Here is a 23,973-nt window from a genome sequence, read left to right on the forward strand (position 1 = left end):
AGCATTTCATTTGCCTTCATCTTTAAATGCCTTCTTTTTCTGGTTAAGGAAAGGCTTAACTAGCCAACCAGGGTTTGTTATTTGGGATTTGAACAGTGCACAGACTTTGTAGGTATAACAGTGTCTCTACAGAAGTTGATGTAATCTGAGAGATAGAGACTCAAGGATCAAAGTGGTGGTGAATATGTTTAATATTTATTATTACTCCTGTAATATTTTGAATTGCGGCTTACATGTTGTGTGTGTGTGTGTGTGTGTGTGTGTAGAATGCCGTCTCTCTCAGAACAGCTACAAGAGGTACGGAGTCGGGCAGAAGTGTGTCTGTACTCTGGTGGCAGGGTGGTCGAGGTGCGGGCAGGAGTGATGGCTATGGCTAATCTGTCTTTACCACCCTGTTCCAAATATCGCCATATTGCTGCAGAAACCATGGTCATAGAAAACAGCTTTGGTAGCAACAGAAAGGAGGTGAGAGAGAAAAAGTGCACATACACAACATTCCCACCTGGACTTCCAGTGCCTACAAAAAAGGATTCACACCTCTTGGAAGTATTAGCGTTTTAAAACAATGAATCGTTGTTGATTACATTTTTTGATGCCAGCAGAAATTTTCATCTCATAGTGAAAACAGAACTCTACCAAGTTATCTAAATAAACTAAAATATAAAACAGATTAGTGAATGTGTTTCAAGTGATTTTAGTATTTAAAAAAAAAAAAATTGGTTCCCAGTTAGGCCCCAGAAACTGTGGGAATGGTCAGCTATGAGGTTAACTACATAATTCTGTTTCAGACTGTTTAACCCTAAGGCTGTTTTGCTTTTTAGCTAATTGTGCTGTCCTCTTTACTTCTTCTTCAGACTCTTATTTCTCTGCAGCGCTTGTCTACAGCACTGAATATCCTGGAAAAGTATGGCTGTAACTTGACAAATCCCAACAGGCCCAAGTACTGGAGGACAGTGAAACACAACAACCCAGTGTTTAGAGCCACTGTTGATGCTATTCAGGTAATGGAAAATATTGATTATAAAGTAGGGGAAGGGAGCTAGACTAGACAGCAGTTTTACTTTCTAGTACGGAAATGATACATATAGAACCAATGTAAATCTTAATATGCATATCAGTGTAAGGCTTAGGTTTAGAATATACACTACCACTCAAAAATGTGGGATCACTTTTTGTTTTGTTCATGTTGTTTTTTTTTGTTTTCTAAGGAAATACACATAAAATGTGTCTGAATAAGAAATATAGCAAAAGAACAGGACATGCTGACATAGATATTTGTCAGCTGACATTAGATTATTTCGAGTTAGAAATAATGATTTTGATGGAAATGATGAATATGTTCTTCAAAGCTTTCCTTCATCAAAAAAAATATAGAACACCTTTTGCAGCAATTATAGCCTGGCAGACCTCTGGCATTCTAGCTCTCAATTCTGATAGCTTCCCTCTCTCAAGGTCCCTTCCACTCTGTACAAATCTCCTATTTTACCACCTCTTAAAGCACCCCATTATCTGATTATTTTTATTGTTTGTGAAATGGGTAAAATAGTTTGTGCATTGAATAAAAAATTGTTTTTCTTTGGAAAACAAATCAATATGCAGGAGATCCCATACCTCTACAAGACTAAAGTAATAGTGTAAAGGCTTAACTTAACTGATTCTGCCCTGTCCTGTTATGGAAGGCGATATAGTTATTCGTTATTTCCACACCCAGGGAGGACGAGCAGTGCTTTGTCTTTATGGTTACTCCAATCAGCAACCAGATGGACTCAGCTTCCCTGATGATGTCATGGATCCTGATGTGGGCCGTGTTGCTGCAGTAACACTTGAAGTGATGAGCTTGAGGATGGAGCTTGAAATGCTTATCAAGGTGTGTGTGAGAGTGACTTCAGCATTCGTATTAGCTGATCAGTCATTGTCAGTCAGTCATTCATCCCAGTTCACTGTGTGAGAGTCATAGTTTAAACACAGACAATCTATGGGCAATTTAGAGTCACCTAAATTGCCTAACATGCATGTCTTTGGATGGTGGGAGTACCCAAAGAGAGCCCACACAGACACAGGGAGAACATACAAACCCCACTTTCTTTATAGTATGTTCACTCATGCTAGACCTACAGGTCAGTCTCCTTGACTATTAAATAATTCAGACATTTGAGTGTTCCAGTCATCTTTTTTATTATATTTAAGTAGTCCTAATGTGAACTGCAATTACCTGACTGAACTCCAACCAAATGCCAAACATCATTTCTAAATTTCTGCCAAACCAACCCAGATTCTGCATCCAACAAGTGCTGCCATCCTTATTTAGTATATCCACCCTAGTATAGTGTACGTGTAATTTATTACTAAAATTAAAGGTATCAGTAATCACCTGTTATGTGTTTTGGTCCCAGGAGGCTCATCCCCACCCTGAGTTTTATGAGAGAATCATCCCTACTCTAAGACACAAGGTAAAGTCCATCATACTGTATTACCACTGTGTTTGTCATCTTTCCAGTTAACAGGGTAATTTAAGCCAACAGGCAGACACTGAAATTTTGTGTTAATCAGTGCAGAGACATGGGTCCCTCCAAGTGTTTCTTTCTTTGCATTCACAAGAATTGGGTGACTGTAAGTATGGATGGACGTACTGATGGACAGACACCCCAAAAACATTATGCCTCTGCCCCTGGCGATCACCAGCACAGAGCTATAATGATAAATCCAAACCAGGCACATAGAAGTTTTGTGGCATGCAGAGGAACTACATATGTAACACTGGTACTGTGTACTTTGTTTAATGAAGTTATGCTGTCCGGTGAAATTATGGTACTTTTACTTCTTTATACTGAATAAACTATCTCTTACTTAGAAGTCTATGGTGACCTGTGCTGTCAACTCTTCTCTCCTCTTAGGATGTGGGTCTAAACACTGATACTGTGATCTACCACTCCTCCTCCACTCCATGCCGCTCAGATGGGCAGACTAAGTCTCTTGCCTTCCCCCTCCACCATCACTCTTCCAGAGAGAGGAGCCATGGTCACTCCTTGTCCTCCAACTACCAAAATCTCAGATCCATTCAGGTCTTTTCCACCTCTTCAAACAAACACCCTGGTGAGGAATTAAACACTGTTTGACTGTATGGTGCAAAAACACAGGCATTAATTAACAGGCTGAAGGCAGCACCTAGAGTTATAACCAGAGTGATCACAGCAGATATGCTGGTAAGATTTGTACAACAAGCACCAGGCTGCAAAATAAGCACAGAAACAGAAATTTGATTGCCTACTTCTTGAACACTCCCACATACACTATATTGCCAAACGTATTCGCTCACCTGCCCTGACTCACATTTAAACTTAAGTGACATCCCATTCCTAATCCATAGGGTTCAACATAGGGTTCAATATGATGTCGGTCCACCCTTTGCAGCTATAACAGGTTCAACTCTTGTGGTAAGGCTGTCCACAAGGTTTAGGCTGTCCACAAGGTGTTCCAGTGGTTTACTAATTTGACTTGATCAATTTAAGAGTATAATTTATCACTAGAAAACCATTTTGCAATTATGCTAGCACAGCTGAAAGCATGCAAGGACATTACTAAGTCATGCCAGAGTTTTTATTCATCAATATATTCATTACTGCTGATGGTTAATTTTTCACCATCCAGAAACAGTTATTTCCTTATGTGCTTTTTATTGTCTATTTTACTGTTTTCTATAGTTTACAGATTATTCAGAAAATCCTTTTTTGTAGTTTGTGATACAGATCAACAGACTGAAATAAGACAATTAAAGTGAAACAGTACACATTGTATTTGTTTACCATGCAAAATACAGATTTTTCTGTGTATTTGTATGGATAGCAACAGCGTTTCTTTGGTACGATGCCTTGTCATCTCTATTTCAGAAAACTGCACAGTCTGTGGAATATTCCGTATCTCCGCACACTGCCTCACCTGCCTCCAGGGGCTCTGCTCAGAATGTGACAGACTGTACCACTCAAACCCCGATAGGGCCAACCACTGCCGAACAGCTGTCTCATCATCATCCAAAAACAGGAGCAGCCACTGGTCAGTATCAGTAGTTAGGACAATATAAAATGGGGAAATAGCCAGTACTGTTTTACTAATTCTCTAACTAATAAGGTAAAGGTCTTAGCAGGGGTAGGTGTCTTGGGGAGCCACTGCTTCTTTCTCCATGTATGGTTATGTGCCATCAGTTGTTGTTGTTGTTCCTTTGATAGGGCTTTTCAACCAACAAGTTGAGCTCTCATCCAGGTCAGTTCAGGGACTACAGAACCAAACCCGGTATCCTCTAGTGAACCAATGCAGTTGAGCTCCTGAACCATTATGTTTCACTGGACCTGATACCAAAGAACAAAAGACAATAGGCAAGATGGTGGATCATATGTTATAGCTGGATTGTCATGATACCCATTTGGATCCATCTTGTATGTGCTTCTTGTTTTTTGTTTTTTAATATATATACGAAATGGTTCCATTTCATTCCAGTCTATTTTACTGAAAAACCCCTTGACAGAGAGATAGATCATTATTTCAATGTAGGATAAATGAATATGATAATATCTGGCTAAGGAACCTGCAGTGCTGTGCTCAGGGTTTGTGTTACTTACTAAACAAGTTCAGCCAATCAAATGCTGTACTTTGTGGACAGTTGATCACAGCAGTTTCTAGTCACAGTTCAGACATTATGGAGGTGAGTGTAAGTTTAGGCATGACTATAGTATGTGAACATAACCAATATGTACAGTATTCAGGTATTGTGTATTGTACACAAAATTTTACAACACTCTTGCATCACTGCGTTTCAGTTCTTCTTCCACTTGGCGTTGCCTTCACTGCACTAAAGTCAACTCTGTCCAGGATGTTCTGTGTGAGGAGTGCGAGCGCCCTCGCTTGGAATCCATCAGTTCTAAGGCAGACGAAGCTCCGCCTGCCACCATCACTGGTCTGTGCTGTCTCTCTTCACTCACTACTTGTGTTGTCACATTGGACATAGTTGTTGACTTAACTGATATTGTATTCATTGAAGTATAATTAACTAATGGACGTGTGTGTTCATGTGTTCTCCTCAGAGTGGCAGTGTAAGAGCTGTACCATGGTGAATGCAGCGAGCAGTATTCTGTGTGAGGTGTGTGAAAGACCTCGTCTGGCCACAAGACCTCCCGTGACACCATCACACCCACCTATCACCCCGCCAAGACCTCCAGCACCAGTACTAGGCATGCCAGGTGATCCTGACAGCCAGGTCAGTTTTATGTGTGTGTGTCATTGAAATATCAACAACCATTGGATGGATTTCTGTGTTCTATTTGACACCACTTTTTTAAAGTACTGGGGTGGCCCATCCAAACCACCATTTCTAGAAAACGTGTGATTTGTTAACATAACAGTAACTTGTGCTGCTAAATGTTATTAGGTAACTTCAGCTAGCTAGTTTGTTTGGTTAGGTAGAATATATCTAAAAGACACAATTGTTTCTATATATGCACTTCCACCTAATGGTTGGCTAAACACACCAGATCCACGTAACAAGCAATGGTTAGGGTAGGCATAGTTGGTGATCACTTAGGATACTGTGCCTTGACCTTGACCAATGTTTGGAGCCGCTGCCTACAGTGTAAGAGAGTACCGTACACCTTACATGAGATAGGAACAATACTAACAAACAGTTTTAAAAGGAAAAGGTAGAGTTGAGTGAATTTTATCTTCTGCAATACGTCTCTGAGTAACAAGCTGCCCAAAGGAAAACTATCAGGAAACAAGGAGGAGGCAAGTAGAGACAGTATTAAATGATTAATAGCTCCAACAAGCCTTCATAGCCTTTCCATATTTTCTCCCAAAACCATAATACTGTATTGTAATTTTGTTTTGCATGTTTGTCACACTTAAATGGTTTAGATCGTCAAACAAATTCCAATGTTACACAATTACAACCCGAAGAAATACAAAATGCAGTCATCAAAAGATGAGTGTATTTTTTAAAGGGAAAAAGCTGTCCAAACCTGCCTGAGCCTCTGTAGTAAAGTAATTACCCCCTAAACCTAATAACTACTTGTGCCACCCTTTGCACCAACAACTGCAATCAAGTGTTTCTGATAACTGGCAATGAGTCTTTTACATCACTGTGGAGGAATTTTGAGCCACTCACAAAATTGGTAATTCTAAATCAGTCACATTGGTTGGTTTTAGGGCATGTGTAAAAAGTCATGCCACAGCATCTCAATTGTATTTAAGTTCAAACTTTGACTAGGCCCCAGACTATCACACTACTACCACCACCATCAGTTGACAGAATATTTGCCTAAAAGTGTTGGGAATAATCTAAAATGTTTTGGTTTTGTTTCTTTTGGCAAATGTGAGATCCTTCCATCCGGGAAAGCCATTTCCAGTTTCTTTCTTCTTTATAAACTCCTGCATTAGTGGTCATGGTGCTCTTGAAGCAATTTTGGTAGGCCGGCCACTCCTGGTTAGGTTCACAATTGTTCCAAGTTGACTCTCACCTTTGTTTGCTGCAGTCCCGAAGCCTTAGAAATGGCTTTGTAACCCTTTCCAGACTTATACATGTCAATTACTTTGTTTCTCATGTGTTCTTGAATTTCTTTAGACAGCATGGTATTTTGCTTTTTCAGATCTTTTAGCATGCTAGTTTTCAGACAGACTTCTGTTTAAGTGATTTCTTGATTCAACAGGTATGCTGTAATCAGGCCTGGGTGTGGCAAGAGAAATGGAACTCAGCTTTCCAAAAATGTGGTTAATCCCAGTACATTGATGATTTTGCAAAGAGGGTAACTATTTTATAAATTTGGATGTAAATATATGGATGAAAGCTATAACATCAATAAGACCTTTTTTAGTTTAAAATGTCATCACAACAGGTCTCAGCTAGCACATCACATGACATACTACCAATATTTAATTGATATGGTCTGCTCATTTAAAGGAAAGTAATACACAGTGTTGGAGAAAATATTTAGAAAAGCTTTGTTTCCCAGAACAAGTCATATGGAGTTGATTTCTTACATATCCATCAGAGTGAGTTACAGCATTCAATTTAATTCAGTTTCATTTATACAATCACAACGGAAGTCATCTCAAGGCACTTTACAGTGTAAGGTTTAATACCTAACAAAATACAACTGTATACAGAATTGATAGAATTGCTATTGCAACAACACATCGTCAGTAGTGTAAAACTAACCTCTCTCACAACAGTCTACACAGAGTGACAGTGTGCCATTCAGCAGCATCGCACAAAATGAATTTTTCCTTCATTTGATCTGTGTTTGTGGTTGCTACAGGATAAATACATCGGCTCTAGACTGAAGCTTTCTGCTTTGTCAAAGGTTCTGTAAAAGACATACCCAGTTACTGCACAACTGTTACAGTCTACCCTTTACTTTAAAGAAGCTGAAGAATACACTCTTGAACCTGGGGCAGGTCAGGAAGAACATACTCCTGAGTGATGTTTGATGCATTCAGTTAAGTGCTGCACTTTAGGCTCAGATAAGAAAATAACTTAAAACTTGAACTTTTTTCTCTTTATTGAACATTTAAGATCAATCTACAGCATGCAAGTTTTGAAACCTAGGAATTAGTTTTTTCTGGGAATTTCACGTTGGAATATGACATGATGTTTTATAACCTGCACATTAATGGGTTTCAACCTGTTTTTCTACTGAGACTGTGTAAAAATGAAGAGGATTTACTGGATAAACTAAAAGTAACTGGGTTGTGGCTAAGAACTCCAGGGATTGTTGGAATTTCCTGCTGGCTACATGTCACAAAGACTAACAGTTCCTTATTGTGGTCAATAAATTACATAAAAAGTGAATCTGAGCATTTAATTTATATTCAAATGTAATTAGTTGTTTTCCTTATTTTATACACTGCTCAAATTCAGGAAAATATCATGTTTGATATCTATACTGATATGGACTGGTAGTGGGAATGAAAAGATGACACATTTGATGGATATTAAAATCATCAACCTACAGAGGGCTAAATTCAAAGATACCCAGCAATCAAAGTAAAAAAAAAATACAACAGCAGCAACTCAGAATGATACTCTACATAGATTGTGTGGTCCCCACATGCTTGTATGCATGCATGACAGCGTCAGGGCATACTCTTAATGAGACAACGAATGGCGTCTTGGGTTATCTTTTCCAGACCAGGGTGTCACTGAGCTCCCAGACCATCTGAGATGCATCCTGCTGACATGACATCGCCAAAACAACAAAACATAATGTCCTGGAGGTGTTCTATTAGATTTAGGCCACTAATGAAGTATGTTTCTGATTGTTTGGTCAGAAATTCACACCAGTGGCCTGCTGGAGGTCATTCTGTAGAGCTCTGGCTGAGCTCATCCTGTTTCTCCGTGCACAAAGGACTAGATACTGGTCCTGTTGGTGGGTTAAGGACCTTCTACAGCCCTGTCCAGCTCTCCTAGAGTAATTGCCTGCCCACTGAAATCTCCTCCATACTCTTGAAACTGTGCTGGGAGACACAGCAAGTCTTCTGGCAATGGTACATGTTGATGTGCCATCCTGATGGAGTTGGACTGTTTGTGCAACCTCTTAGGGTCCATGTATGAGCCCCTGCTACCAGTATTGACACTGACTCTAGCCAAATGCAAAACTAGTGAAAAACAGTCAGAAAAGATGAGAGACGTCCACCTGAAACTGTTAACAACCCCCTCTGCTACTTAACTGACCAAATCAGTCAGAAACAGCTCATATTTCACTTAAATATGCACTTGTATGACACTTCAGGACAATGGTGTTCAGCCTGAATGTCAACTAGCATAATGTGTGCAATGTGTGGGTAGATTTAAAGGTGTTGTTCTTTGAGTTCATGCAAGCTGAGATTATTTGGTATATCATACACCTGTTTTATATAATGTTGGCAACCATTCGGCTTGGTTCTCTCTCTCTCTCTCTCTCTCTCTCTTTCTCTCTCTCTCTAACCAGTGGGTGTGTCAGTTTTGTACCTATCTGAACTACTCCCCTGCAACAGTGTGTGAAATGTGTGACCTGGCTCGTCCTGAACCTGCACCCTTGCCTGTGAAGCTGCGCCCTCCCTCTCCTGTCAGAAGGGTTCCCGCCTTGCCAATCAAACCCAAAGAGCCTGCTCCTGAAGACCAGGACGTCTGGCGGCAGAAGATAATGAAGGAGGAAGGACTAAAGTTGATTCAGCTGATTAGAGCAAGTCATCTCCATCATCTGCTATTATGCTGTGGTCTATGCTGCTGTACATTTAGAATTTATATTCTAGTGTACATGTCCTTTATGTGTGTGTCAGGATGGGGAGAAGAAAGGAGTGAGTCCAGAGGAGGTGTACACGAGCATGAGGGTAGCTGGGGACAGCAGCATTCCCCTCTGCAAGTGGATAAAGACAGAGCTTCCACTGCTGTTAGAGCAGATCCAGATGTCAGTAGCGACATCCTCCCCTAAGTCTGACAAGACCACAACAGAGCGCACAGTCAGTATGCTTCACTCAGTACAGAGTGTTTCATCAAATCATGCATTTCTGTTATGAGTGTCACTGTCAGTAGTGTTTTCTGTTAGTGATTTACTGTCCTCTAACACAGAACAGGTCATGTGAAGCTAAAGATTCTGAGAAAGACGGGGAACCTTCAGAAACTAAAAGTGTGGTCCAGCTGTCCATGGCCGAGGTTAAACAAGCCTGGCTGACAGCAGGTGGTGACACTGAGCGAGCTGCTAAACAAGCTCTGAGAGACAGACACTCTAAGGTGACAAGCTTGTCTTTTAAAAAGTAAAATGTTTTGTGATGCACTATAATATTCTACTGCTCTTCTTTTTGTCTTGAAAAAAGAGATTCTTTTTTCTCTAGTATAGTCTAGTAGTTTTCCTCATCCTGTCCTGCCAGGTAAAGGAGCTGTGTGCACTGGGCTTCAGTGATGAGGCTCATTGTCACGAGGTATTGAAGCAAAGTGGGGGTGAGGTGAGAGGAGCCTTGGCCCTGCTGCAGCGACCCCTTCTGGAGCCCTTCCACAAGCGTATTTGGAGTGACAAGCCTGAGCCTCCCATAGACATCCATCATCCTAACAAACAGGTGAAAGCAGATCCACACACCAGTCCTTTCGCCATGTCTCAACTGTAGTGTACAGCACATAGCAGCACACAAGTCTTGTGTGAACCTTTTGTGAGACTCACAGTCTCATAAGCACAATTTAATCTCAAAACAACAGTAGTGTTACCTATCTGTCTGTTTTTATGTGTTTGATCCGGAAAACACAGTTTTTTACAAAACAAAAGAACATGCACAACATTGGTTACACACTTCATAAGTGGTTAGGGTTAGGGGTAGTAGCAGTGGAAGCTAGATTTTTTATTTTAGCTGTGTTTAGGATTTGTGAAGTTTGTCTTGTTCTGAATTAAGGCTTTCTTCTCTTCCAGCGGACATGTCGAAGTTTACTAGCAGTGTATGATCTTCCTAGCTGGGGTCGATGTGAGCTAGCACTGTCACTGCTTTTGGAGCACAGCGCCCCCTACTCACTTGAAGATGTAGTGCAGGCTGTAAAAGAGTCCCATGACAGGGAATTTATCAGGAGAGTGCTGGCTAAAGAGTGCCCCATCTGCCTTTCTGTCTTCCCCCACAGCAAGGTACTGAGACACTGAATGTTTCTCTGAGTGTTGCAGAACTAAAACATATCTTAAGTCCTTTTCTTGCCCTCCCTCTTCTCCAGATGCAGTCGCTGACATCGTGCCAGTGTTCAGTGTGCTGTGGTTGTTTCAAGCAACACTTTACCATTGCTGTAAGGGACAAACACATCAGGGACATGGTGTGTCCAGTCTGTTGGGAGCCTGACATCAATGACCCTGAACACCTCAACAGTTACTTCTCCACCTTGGACATCCAGGTAGGGTAGCAGGTGAAGGTAGCATCAATGTAACGGTGTCAAATGACATATGGACTAATACTGGTGCCTGGTCACAGCAGAAAGGTGCACAGCAAAATGTATCGTTGTGAGATAGGTAAAGCTAGTACTTTGTCACATAGTGACCACTTGCATTCTCAAGTTACTAAGTACTAAGTAATTGATAAAAATATATTGACCTTCCACTACTTAGAGCTGACTTTGTTTCTTTTGTAGAGCAGCCTACAGTGTACTCCAGCAGAGTAGGGCCAGACAGTTTTTCATAATAGTAATTTACATGAACTAATATTGAACTCTACAGCAGGGAGTTCGGGACCCCTGCCCTACTTGTTTTCTTACTCTGAGATAATTAGCAGTGGGTCTCAGCCGGTCTTATAATCAATGTAGAAGTCATATTTACATTTCTTTGGTGATTCAGTTCTTTCTACCTATCAGGCACTAATGTCCTAATTGTGATTGTGATTCAGCTTCGAGAGTGTCTGGAGCCAGAAGTCTATGAACTTTTCCATAAGAAGCTCACAGAGCAGGCTCTAATCAAGGACCCCAAGTTCCTCTGGTGTTTTCATGTGAGTACATAATATGTTGCTTTTCTCAACATAAATTATGTGGCCCCAATGAACAACACAGTCACTGCTAAGAAACAAAGTACACAGCAATTACAGTGGCAAGGTAAATTATGTGAAACCTTTTGGAATGGTTTTCTGCAATAATTTGTCAAAAAATGTGATCTGATCTTCATCAAAGTCAAGAGTATTAATTGCTGGATAGTGTAGTTATAAGCTCGCCGCCTTCCATGCCGGAGACATAGAGTTCGAATCCCAGCTGTGGCCTACCTCCAGTAGAGGTCCTTAGGCAAACCTCCTACCCTGCTTACCCTGCCTACCTTTGTACCTTGTACCTCATTGTAAGTTGCTTTGGATAAAAGTGTCTGCCAGAGGACAAAATTGAAATGTAAATTGACTTCAATATTCAATATACAGGTTGATATACGTTACAATGCATCCAGAAAGTTTTTACAGTGCTTAACTTTTTCCAAATTTTTAACTAAATGAATTTTGTTTGTATAGCATTAAATCACAACAGATGTCATCTTAAGGCACAGTGTTTAAGGTTAAAGACCTCACAAAATATTACTGTATACAGAATTATACAGAAAACCTAACAACCCTACTTGAGCAAGCAGTGGAGAGGAACAGTGGAAACTCCCTTTAACAGATGAAACATCCAGCAGAGCAAGGCATAGGGTGGTGCGGCCATCTGCCTCAACTGGTTGGGGTGAGTGGAAAGAGGAGAGAGAAAAGAACAGCAGGTAACAAAAAACAACAACAAGCTGGAAGAACACGGGGCAAGTCGGTAGGACCAGCAACTGCATTCTGGAAATATACAGCTCTAAGTCTGAGAAAACCCGCAGAGCAGTACAGAGAGAGGGAGATAGAGAAGAGGAAGCACTATGAGGTTTTTATGAATGTTTTCAATGAAAACATAAAAGATTTTCTTTTTGTGCTACTATTTTAGGTAAATTATATTTGTTAATACTATTAACTTAGATAAAGATTAGATTACATTGTATGACAAATTAATGCAGAAAACCATGAAGTATGAATCACATACTTTTTCTTGCCAATGTGCCAGTTCCTGCCAGTGAAAAACATCCCCACATCATGATGCTACCACCACCATGCTTACTGTAGCGATGGTAGTGGCAAGGTGGTGAATGGTGCCTGGTTTCATCCAGACATGATGCTTGGCATTCAGGTCAAAGAGTTTAATCTTTGTTTCATCATACAAGAGAATTTTTACCGAAGAGTGGTTTCCATCTGGCCACTCTACCATACAGGCCTGATTGGTGGAGTGCTGCAGAGATGGTTGCTCTTCTGGAACATTATCCTCTCTCCATATAGAAATGTTGGAGATCTTTCAGAGTGACCATGAGGTTCTCGGTCATCTCCCTGAATACTGCCCTTCTCCCTTGATCGGACTGCTTAGCTCAGTTTGGCCATTTGGCCTGCTTTAGGAAGAATCCTGGTGGTTCCAAACTTCTTTTATTTAAGGATGATGGAGGCCACTGTGCTCATTGGGACCTTCAATGTCCCAGAAATTTTTCTGTACCGTTTCCCACATCTGTGCCTTGATACAATCCTGTCTCTGGGCTTCATGGCTTGGTTTGTGCTCTGAAATGCACTGTTAACTGTGACCCCTTATATAAACAGATGTATGCCTTTCCAAATCATGTCCAATTAACTGAATTTCAATCAAATTTCGTTCACATTAATTATGGAGTATTGTTTGTACAATAATGAAAAATAATAATAATCATGAATTTAAACCATTTTGGAGTAAGGCTATAACATGACAACATGTGGGAAAAGGTAGGTGCTGTGAATACTTTAAATGCACTGTACTTTACCCTCATTCGTGAGTTATTCGTTTACTTTTTGAACTCACAAGCCAGCCAGTTTATACTGTACTGTAAACTGCCCTAGTACCTACTGATGTTTGCAGTAGGTACCACAAGTGCTGTCTTTGACCTCAAGATTCCAGAATCTTGAGCAACTGGCAGAAGAAGAGTAATGCTTACTGTAATTTATCAGACTCTGACTTCTCCTCAGAGGAGATGTTAGACAGGCTTAGTATCACCCATCACCTTGGACCCCTTGTCAGAGTCACAGTTCTCTTCTGCTGCAGAACACAGCTAAGGCCCTTCCTGAGTTGTCTTGTGGTTTACCACACCTTCTTTGAGGCCAACTGAAACTATTCTCTAGCCCTAAAAGTTGTTCTTTATAGCATCCTAAAACTAGTCCCACAGTTGAAACCCGCAACCAGCCTACTTTACTGTTAATGTCCATCAACAAGTTTTTAGGGTTGCTGCCACATCAGGCACCTGTGACCTTCTGACTTAAACCCCACTGTAAAATAATGACTTTACTTTTCTTTTATTGTTGAATATAGTTACCAAACTGATAACTTTACATCGTTGCCTCTTCTCAGTGTTCATATGGGTTCATCTATGATGGAGACCAGCTGAAGGTTACCTGTTTTCAGTGTCGAAACAGTTTCTGTGCTCAATGTAAAAGGCCTGTAAGTATCTTGCATATTTTTGTAATCATATCTTCTTTCCACAGTCATTAAATTTACATTAGAACAAATGTTGCAGAAAAGAAAGTATAAATGATGTGGATACAACAAAAATGGGACAGTGGCCTGAATGTCTGTGATGACGTTATAAAGTTGTTTTAGTGAAGGCTGCAATCTGAGTTTTTGCTGAGTAGTGAACTTACCATTTTTCCAAAATAGAGAAGAATGATTGGTTCTTTACTATTCTCTAGATCAACATGGATAGGACAGTTTATTAGTCACTGGAAGCCTCCTCACTAGCCACCACTTCATTATAATGTCAAACATAGTTTATCAGTTTAGCCTAATCTTAATGCTATGCCTAACATTTTAGTCCCCTTGACGCATTGATTTAATTAGGCAAATGACACATGGTTTCAGTGCAATGTACAGTGAGTGTGTGTTTCTGTACTTGTTCTGCAGTGGGAGTCTCAACATGCAGGGCTGTCCTGTGAACAGTACCAATCATGGAAGAGAGAGAATGATCCAGAGTATCAGAGGCAGGGTCTTGCTGGATACCTTAGAGACAATGGCATCAGTGAGAACACACACATACACACACCTCACTACTATTTTTTAGCAACAGTTGTTGAAGGTAATACAGACATGGCCAAAAGAAAGAGCACAATTTAATATCCTGAATAAGTTGAAACTGACAAACATAATTGACATCCAGTATTCGCTGTAACATATTATTACACAACTAAAGAAAATTCCATAGACAAAAACATTTAGAGAATATTGAGATTACCTTAATCATGCTTCCTTAACTAATCATCATTTGTTTGGACCATCTAAGACAATCTTTGTAGAATAAGCAAGAATTCAGCTGTTTTCACAGCATCTTTTTTTTTTTTACTCTTTACTCTTACTTTAGCTCTTTGTGATTACAATTAATCACAAATGGTGAACTTCCAATGCAGCAGCACAGCAATTTCCAACCAAACTTTGTTAAACTATTTTATTTTTCACTCTAAAGGACATGCACAAGCAGAAAGAGAAATCACACCTCTGCTATACAGTTACAGTATAGTGGGAGAGAGAACAGACTCTGTGGTTAAGTGCAATAAGATAATTAATAATTGGCTGTAATCAATCAAATTAATTTATGAAATTATCTAATTAACAGCTCTTGTACATGCTTTTCTTGGAAATTTTACATTTCACATTTGTTATATTGTTCTATATGTTTACTTTACAATAGTTCAATTGTTTAATTGATAATGTGATCAAGAGAAGTTGGCGTTTAGGACAAACATAAAGGTAACATCTTTTGCCTCCTAGATGCTTACCTCACAATGAATGCCACATCCCTGTGACTCTTGTGGGAGTCACAGGGATGTGGCTGAAAAATGCATTATGTTAGCATATTTATATATTCAATGAAAATAATTTTCCTAAATGCACTGAAACTCTTCCTTCCCATCTATTTTCTCTCTACTGTCTCACAACTCACTTCCTGTCCGTCCCCCGCAGCCTGTCCTAATTGTCGCTTTCAGTATGCATTGTCTAAAGGAGGCTGCATGCATTTCTGCTGTTCTCAGTGTCGTTACCAGTTCTGCAGTGGCTGCAACAACCCTTTCCACACTGTAAGTCAGTCATTTTCCATTCTAGTGTAACTACCAAGAGCAATGGAGAAAGTATTTTATTTTATGAAATTATGGTCCACACATTACCACATCACCAAGTACTGATTCGTGAAACAAACAGACACATCACCTAATTTGTTTTTGACTGATTTGTTTAGGGTTTGTTGAAACCTCAAAAACTGATTGCTCATAAATACCTGAGGAAACAGAAGACAAATGGGATAAAACAACCAAGGTTCCTTCATCTTGAATAAAATAAGCCAAAATAAACAAACTACATTGACTAAATGTGGCAATGGGGCTATGGACACAAACAAAACAGAATGAGCAAACACTTTTTATTGATAGACCCACAAAATAACCCATATGCTAACTTTACAAGACACTTCAATTCCAACTCCACGTGGGATTCCTGGAAAGTGCTTAACTAATGCTTTTAATTGCTGTTAAAACAGAACAACTATTTCATTTAAGTCATAGCATTGTTAGGCTTTTATGCACGCTAACATGATCTGGCTAGTCAATTAAAAACACACCACACAGCAGGTGCTTGAACTTTCCATGACATCCACTCCCATCATATCTAATCCAAAGCTATGCTATTAAATATATTAGCAGATTAGCAGATAGAGAGCTTATTTGATTATCAATTTGCCCAATGGACATGCTTCATTATTTATAACAACAGGAGCATCTCTTAATAATGGAAGACTTTGCACTAAATTATATTGAGATATACTATGAGATAAACAAGAAGAAATAGAAAAAAGGGCCTGCCTCCAACAAACTGTTTCAAATAAAGACAGGACCACATCTGCCAGCGGGTTTGCCATCACAAGCAAATGACTTAAAGTAAATAGGAACAACTCCTCTGTTGTGCATACACGCAAATATTTACAGACCAACAAATCCTTTATTACATCCCTATATACATACTTACATATTGTATATTCCTTTCAGAAAATATCAGTGAATTCAAAAAAATACAAACGACACAGTAAGTAACTTTAAGAAATAAACTAAGTAAAACCTGAATGAAATATGAGTACGAATGCATTTCCAAAAAAATTTGTCCTGGATGAGATTGTCCTAAAATGATCCTGCTTAGTCACTGCCTGAACCTGCCCTTTGTTTGGATATTTTCACAAGGAAATAGTACGCATAACAAAACAACAAACACAAATTCAAATAGAATTAAAAAAAAGTGAATAGATAAATGAAACAGAATAAATCTTGTTCTTTCTGAAGAACAGTAACAAATCAGGTACAACAAATGAGATATTACAAAAAACTTAATTTAAGGACATTCAAGGACATTGCATGGGTTGTTACCAACATCTGGTGTAAAGTTTCATGTCAATAGCACCTTTAGAAATATATATATATATATATATAATTTTTTTTTTTTTTTTTTTTTTTTTATATACAGTACAGACCAAATGTCTGGACACACCTTCTCATTCAAAGAGTTTCCTTTATTTTCATGACTATGAAAATTGTAGATTCACACTGAAGGCATCAAAACTATGAATTAACACATGTGGAATTGTATACATAACAAAAAAGTTTGAAACAACTAAAAAATATGTCATATTCTAGGTTCTTCAAAGTAGCCACCTTTTGCTCTGATTACTGCTTTGCACACTCTTGGCATTCTCTTGATCAGCTTCAAGAGGTAGTCACCTGATATGGTCTTCCAACATTCTTGAAGGAGTTCCCAGAGATGCTTAGCACTTGTTGGCCCTTTTGCCTTCACTCAGCGGTCCAGCTCACCCCAAACCATCTCGATTGGGTTCCGGTCCGGTGACTGTGGAGGCCAGGTCATCTGGCGCAGCACCCCATCACTCTCCTTCTTGGTCAAATAGCCCTTACACAGCCTGGAGGTGGGGTCATTGTCCTGTTGAAAATTAAATGATGGTCCAACTAAACACAAACCGGATGGAATAGCATGCCGCTGCAAGATGCTGTGGTAGCCATGCTGGTTCAGTATGCCTTCAATTTTGAATAAATCCCCAACAGTGTCACCAGCAAAGCACCCCCACACCATCACACCTCCTCCTCCATGCTTCACGGTGGGAACCAGGCATGTAGAGTCCATCCGTTCACCTTTTCTGCGTCGCACAAAGACACGGTGGTTGGAACCAAAGATCTCAAATTTGGACTCATCAGACCAAAGCACAGATTTTCACTGGTCTAATGTCCATTCCTTGTGTTCTTTAGTCCAAACAAGTCTCTTCTGCTTGTTGCCTGTCCTTAGCAGTGGTTTCCTAGCAGATATTCTACCATGAAGGCCTGATTCACACAGTCTCCTCTTAACAGTTGTTCTAGAGATGTGTCTGCTGCTAGAACTCTGTGTGGCATTGACCTGGTCTCTAATCTGAGCTGCTGTAAACCTGCGATTTCTGAGGCTGGTGACTCGGATGAACTTATTCTCCGCAGCAGAGGTGACACTTGGTCTTCCTTTCCTGGGGGGGTCCACATGTGAGCCAGTTTCTTTGTAGCGCTTGATGGTTTTTGTGACTGCACTTGGGGATACTTTCAAAGTTTACCCAATTTTTCGGACTGACTGACCTTCATTTCTTAAAGTAATGATGGCCACTCGTTTTTCTTTACTTAGCTGCTTTTTTCTTGCCATAGTACAAATTCTAACAGTCTATTCAGTAGGACTATCAGCTGTGTATCCATCTGACATCTGCACAACACAACTGATGGTCCCAACCCCATTTATAAGGCAAGAAATCCCACTTATTAAACCTGACAGGGCACACCTGTGAAGTGAAAACCATTTCAGGTGACTACCTCTTGAAGCTCATCAAGAGAATGCCAAGAGTGTGCAAAGCAGTAAGTATAGTCATGAAAATAAAGAAACCTCTTTGAATGAGAAGGTGTGTCCAAACCTTTGGTCTGTACTATATATATATATATATATATATATATATATATATATATATATATATTTATATATATTATGTTATATATAAATTATAAAAAAATAAAAATAAAAAAAAACTTTTCTACTCTTTCGTTCTCACATCTCTTGAAACAGAAACACTTTTTTGATAGCACTTTGCTTTGATGTTTTTCTCCTTGACTTAGATTTTGTTTGCTTGCCTTGTTCCTCACTTGTAAGTCGCTTTGGATAAAAGCGTCTACTAAATGACTAAATGTAAATGTAAAAAGGTGATGTGTTCTATACTTATTTTACGCTATAAATACATAAACAGAAAATTACAATTTTAAAATGATATTGTTTATTAGTTCTTAGAATTATTTATAAATGCCACGCTTTATGGGTCTAAACTACAAGGTCGAAGTGCAAGTACAGAATAGTACAGCCTAAGAATAGTCCGAATACAAGCTAAATTACTTACTTACCTTACTTAATACTAAGGTACATAAGGTACAAAAGTAAGACTACTTCACTAAGAAAATAATGTATTTTAAATGTTAAATCCTGATTTATTTCACTAACTTTCAATTGTAAAAAAATGTGGCAAAGAAAAATTCTCAACAATGAAAATAAGGACAGAGATCAGTGTAACTACAGAGAGAGAGTCGTCATTAGATGTCAGATGTATAAGGTCACTAGATTAACATTGACGTTGCTGATGTGAGTGGATAACCGACATGTCCTACATACTCCTGGCTTCTTGTTAGACCTGTGCAGTGGATGAGTGCAGTGTATCTGGTCTACATGCCCATCATCCCAGAGACTGCCTTTTCTATCTGAGAGACTGGGAGCCTTCCAGACTGCAGGCTTTACTGCAGGTACACACACACACACACACACACATTTTGAGATTTCTGTATAATGCGATGTGACTGTGATGAATTCCCTTGTGGAGGTGGATTTATGTTGCAGTGTAGCGTGGTACTGTCTTGGGTAAACTCTTGTCATTTTAATGATTGTCTTCCAATGCAAAAACTACAGTGGCCCTGAGGTACACAGCACAACACAATTTTGGAAAATGTAACATTTCACAGGACGAATTACCAAAATACTAAACACAGCAGAGACACAAGTGTCTGTGGGAAAAAGGAATATGACTTTTACTTCCATAAACGAGAGGCAAAAACAAAAACAGTTCCTGCCACCAACTATCTATAAACACAACAGCAAACATGATTGACCCAAAAGAAGACCACAGACATTCACATCCAGTGAATGGGAACTTTCTTCTGTAGATTTGAGTTCTGTCTAATAATGAAAGTACATTTTTCCAGTTTTGTGCTTTGTACTGTACAAAAGTGTGAAAAACATACTATTGCTAGTAACCAGTGTTTTGCTTTTCTTTGACTCTCAGAATAATGGAGTGGTCTTCAACACTGAGCCCCCTCCTGGAACACAGACAGGTGGGCCAGGACTCATGATAGTAATCCAGTGTAATCTGTATGTTGCATCTTATTTTTTTTTTTTTTTTTTTTATAAACACTAAATTTAATGCACAGTGACTCATAAATTCAATTTGTGCTTATTTACATATGGTCAGATAATGCTTTTCCAGTAAAAAAGAAAATCTAATATATTCTCCATACTTGAAATCCTAGTAACAACACTCACTTACACTTGCATGCAAGCGTAAGTGCAAAGTTTATAGTTGAATAAAGAAAACTAAAATAAAATTAGCTACATGTGTAAACTAGCGCCTGATATTTCGAGCTCAGTTACATATGGCACATTGTTGCCAATTAGGAGTGTCCAATACAAATGTAATGATTGTGATATAGTTTTAAAATACTTTTGCTGTGATGAAGTGATGATATGATAATAGTACGTAATAGTACAGCTTTTCATCATTAGCTTACAGTCTTTAGAGCTGAGATAACAGGAGCAGTGATGTCAATTTAAGTCAAGGGTATTAACAAATATAATGTGCCTCAAATAAAAAAAGATAAAATAAGATATAATAATAGAAAATCTGATCTTTCATGTATTTATTGAGAACAACCATAAAAACCTCATATTGCTGGTGAGAAAGTATGTAAACCTTTGGAATTAATGTTTGATTAATAAATGTTTCCTCCACCATACTTTAGGACTGGGATGATGTTTTCATAATGATATGCAGTGCCCTGTTTACACCAGATGTACAGATGTGTGTCTTTTCAAGTAGCTCAATATAGTTTCTTCAGTCCACAGAACATTTTGCCAATACTGCTGTGGTGTGTCAATGTGCTCTTTGGCAAACATACTATAGACTCATGAACACAGATGTTAGCCAGTTCCAATGATGCCTTCAAATCTTTTTCAGTCTGGGTTGCTTCTTTACCTCATTAATGAATGTCCCAAAGTGTCTTCATTTGTAGATTGTTTGCCTAATTGTAGACTGGTGAATTTCTAAAGTCTTTGACATTACTTGGTAACCCTTTATGTAAGTTTATGCTTTAGGTTTTTTTTTAAGGTTTTTGTGGTTGTTCTTATGTGTATTATGTGCCAATTTCTTCCACAGTATCTTTGATCCATTTTTTACAACCTTAATTTCCAAAAAGTTGGGACGCTGTGTAATATCTACTTAAAAACAGAAGTTAATGATTAGCAAATCTCATTAACCCATATTTTATTCACAGTAGAACATATAAAACATTCCTAACGTTTGAAGTGCAGAAATAGATCATTTTGAGAAAAAATAAGATCATTTTGAAATTGATGGCAGCAACACATCACACAGTTTGTACAGGGTCATCTCTACCACGGTGCAGCATCCCCTCGTCTTTTAACCAGTCTGTGAACATATTAAACTTCTAAATCTATTGAACATAATGATAATATAATATAATATTTTATCTTCCCTTTCTTTTTCAGATCTGTGTGGGGTGATAGAGCAGAAGGATGAAGGAGGGCAGCAGACAGATTCAGCCTGTGGAGCTCAGACCCAACATGGACATGCCGGACTCTGCGAGTATGATGTCTTTATGCACTATCATTTGTCCTTGTGTCCAACTGAGGCGGGGGTTTACACCGTATGTGCAACTGTGTGTGTCTCAGAGCCCTGAATCACTAAAATTTCCCAAGATGCAATTGTTGTTCACCTTACTGGGTCCTCAGGCTTTTTCCATTACGCCACAAGTTTATCAGTATCAGCATGATTGTGTTAACGTGATGGTGTACTGGTATCCAGGAAGCACTACCGGGAGTACCTGGTCAGCCTGATCAACAGCCACTCCATTGACCCAGCCCCCCTGTACAGCTCCAATGAGCTTCTGCTGGCCTGCAGAAGGTACAAGGTGGACGACACCCGCAGGGAAGGAGAGGACAGCTTCACCTACTACAGCAGGCTGCTCGAGGTCAGTTTGTATGTGTGTGTGTGTGTGTGTGTGTGTGTGTGTGTGTGTGTGTGTGTGCATATACAGTATGTGTTGATGGGTCTTGATCATGTGTCTTAGCCATATCAGCGCCACTGCTGTATGAACAACAGTGTGGGTCTGTTGAGCAGTTGATGCATGTCGATCCAGATGTAAGTATCATATCGTGAAACTGACTACTGTGACTGTTCTCTCTGCAGAAACTGATGGATGAAGTACCACTTGGTGACAAGGTTCCACGCAAAAAATAATGAAACTTCCCACAGTATACAAGTGCCCAAGGAAAGTTGGACTGAGCTGACCAGTACATGATTCTCTTTTTCTCTGCGTATTACACCAATGTAGCATGATCGTAAATGCTTTAACTAGCATTTATTCAACCTCAAAACACAAGATAATATGGTTTCACTGATAACTCCAAATCAGTTCAAATCAAACTGCCAATGCTAGAGATGAAATAATACACACAAATAGCATGCTACAGATCTCCCCACAGTGTGGGTTGTGTGCTTCAGGGCCTTCAGCTTAAGTTTCTTAAAGTAAGCATCAATTGGCTTCATTAAAGATTGGCAGTCAGTTGCTAATATGATAGTTATTGTGCTGTATCTGAGCTGACAGTTCCTAATGGCAATTAGAAATTAAAGTTAAAGGGCAATTACACACTTGCTTCTTGTGGTTCTAGTTTATACAGAAGCTGTATGAATGGCATTAAACATTTCTATGTTTCTGTGTCTTCCCCATTTTCAAATATCACACTGAAGAACTGAGTCCAGATGATACCATCTAGAATCCTGGGAGGCACAGGTCGATCAAAACTGCAATGACCAACCGTCGTACTATATCATCTGAACTCAATAACTTGAATGAGTGAGAGTCTCTTGGGAAAACATGTTAAATTCTTTTCATACACATGTACTCCCCTAATAAAACTAAAACCACAGCAGGCAAGATAAAAATTGGTGTAGTTAAATGTAGTTTTAGGCCTAATTAGTTAATTAACCTGATATGGAGTTTGTTAGCATTTAGCATGGATTTACCCAGGTTGAAATTGAGCTAGCTTGTTGAATTACACCACTGTTACAAAAATTCTGTGTTTGATACACATTATTCACTGTTTATTTGTTGTCTGTAAAACAAAATATTATAATTGTTTATGTTTTATACCTGGGATATAAGTATTAGTAGTTTAGAAATGAGTTTTGACTTGTATTCGTTGTTGCAGATGAAGTCACCCCCTCACATTTGACAGATGCTGTGAAAGTGTGATTCATAAGCAGCAATACGGCCGACTTACTGAGCGCAGTCATGCAACATCACTTCTACTACTACATGTTTGACTTGAGTCTAACATATTGTTGATGCTGTCATGTATATACAGTATGGTAGGACTATAACTTTGCCAACCTGTTTAAATCAAGCAGATGTAATGGTATAAAACAAGAACACCTACATAATAAAACAGTCTGTTAAGCATCATAAAACTTTACAATAGCACCTTTGGCAGTGCTGTTTCATTTTATTACACTATCCTGTGCATGTGTTGCTCTTATTGTATCTGCTCCCTGTATGCAAGTGTGGCAACAATATTTTTGTTGATCAAATAAAATGATTTGCTGCACTGGAGAAACAGTTTGGTCTTAAAGGAGATTTCTTGTGACAAACACAGACATGTCCACAGTCACTGTGTGTAGGCCCAAGCAACCTGTGTAGAGTCTGTAAGTTACTTTTTGTATGTAACCACCACCGTCATCAACAACACAACAGTTATGAATTGACTGTAACACTAGGAGTTGGTAAAATGGATAAAATCCCCTTATGATTATGGTTTAAATATTTTCATTGTTAAAGTCATAATAACATTGTGATTCAGATTTAAGTTCCTACTACAGGACATTTGATATCATGGCTACAAAAATGTTATAGGGAAAACCATGGTCATGCAAAAAAAAATATATATATTTTTGGTTGGAAAATTAATTAAAACCATAAAAAGCCGTGAAACATGTTGACATTTGTGTGAGATACTTCATATAAATGTATATCTTGTGATATTTGGAGATGTAG

At 39.0% G+C, this 23,973-nt stretch overlaps 1 protein-coding gene across 1 annotated transcript; it reads left to right on the plus strand.

Annotated features, from left to right (window-relative positions):
- Positions 1–267: 267 nt before the first annotated feature.
- On the plus strand, positions 268–22,527 carry LOC113171992 (E3 ubiquitin-protein ligase RNF31). Its single transcript, XM_026374746.1, has 23 exons — positions 268–465; positions 855–1,001; positions 1,712–1,867; positions 2,394–2,450; positions 2,895–3,093; positions 3,888–4,050; positions 4,812–4,948; positions 5,076–5,248; positions 8,973–9,206; positions 9,304–9,483; positions 9,593–9,754; positions 9,892–10,077; positions 10,422–10,628; positions 10,712–10,885; positions 11,371–11,469; positions 13,892–13,981; positions 14,441–14,555; positions 15,494–15,606; positions 19,264–19,374; positions 19,911–19,959; positions 21,410–21,506; positions 21,726–21,891; positions 22,110–22,527. The coding sequence occupies exons 1-23, from the start codon at positions 268–270 to the stop codon at positions 22,158–22,160; spliced, it is 3,264 nt and encodes a 1,087-aa protein (XP_026230531.1). The 3' UTR covers positions 22,161–22,527.
- The last annotated feature ends 1,446 nt before the right edge of the window (positions 22,528–23,973 follow it).

This window comes from Anabas testudineus, chromosome 17 (genome assembly GCF_900324465.2).
Source record: "Anabas testudineus chromosome 17, fAnaTes1.2, whole genome shotgun sequence".
Lineage (NCBI taxonomy): Eukaryota > Metazoa > Chordata > Actinopteri > Anabantiformes > Anabantidae > Anabas > Anabas testudineus.

Excerpts from the sequence above, each read along its gene's own strand:
- LOC113171992 (XM_026374746.1), top strand. The coding sequence starts at position 268 with ATGCCGTCTCTCTCAGAACAGCTACAAGAGGTACGGAGTCGGGCAGAA. Across the intron at positions 466-854 it reads TTGGTAGCAACAGAAAGGAG|ACTCTTATTTCTCTGCAGCG; the intron begins GTGAGAGAGAAA and ends CTTCTTCTTCAG. Across the intron at positions 1,868-2,393 it reads AGCTTGAAATGCTTATCAAG|GAGGCTCATCCCCACCCTGA; the intron begins GTGTGTGTGAGA and ends TTTTGGTCCCAG.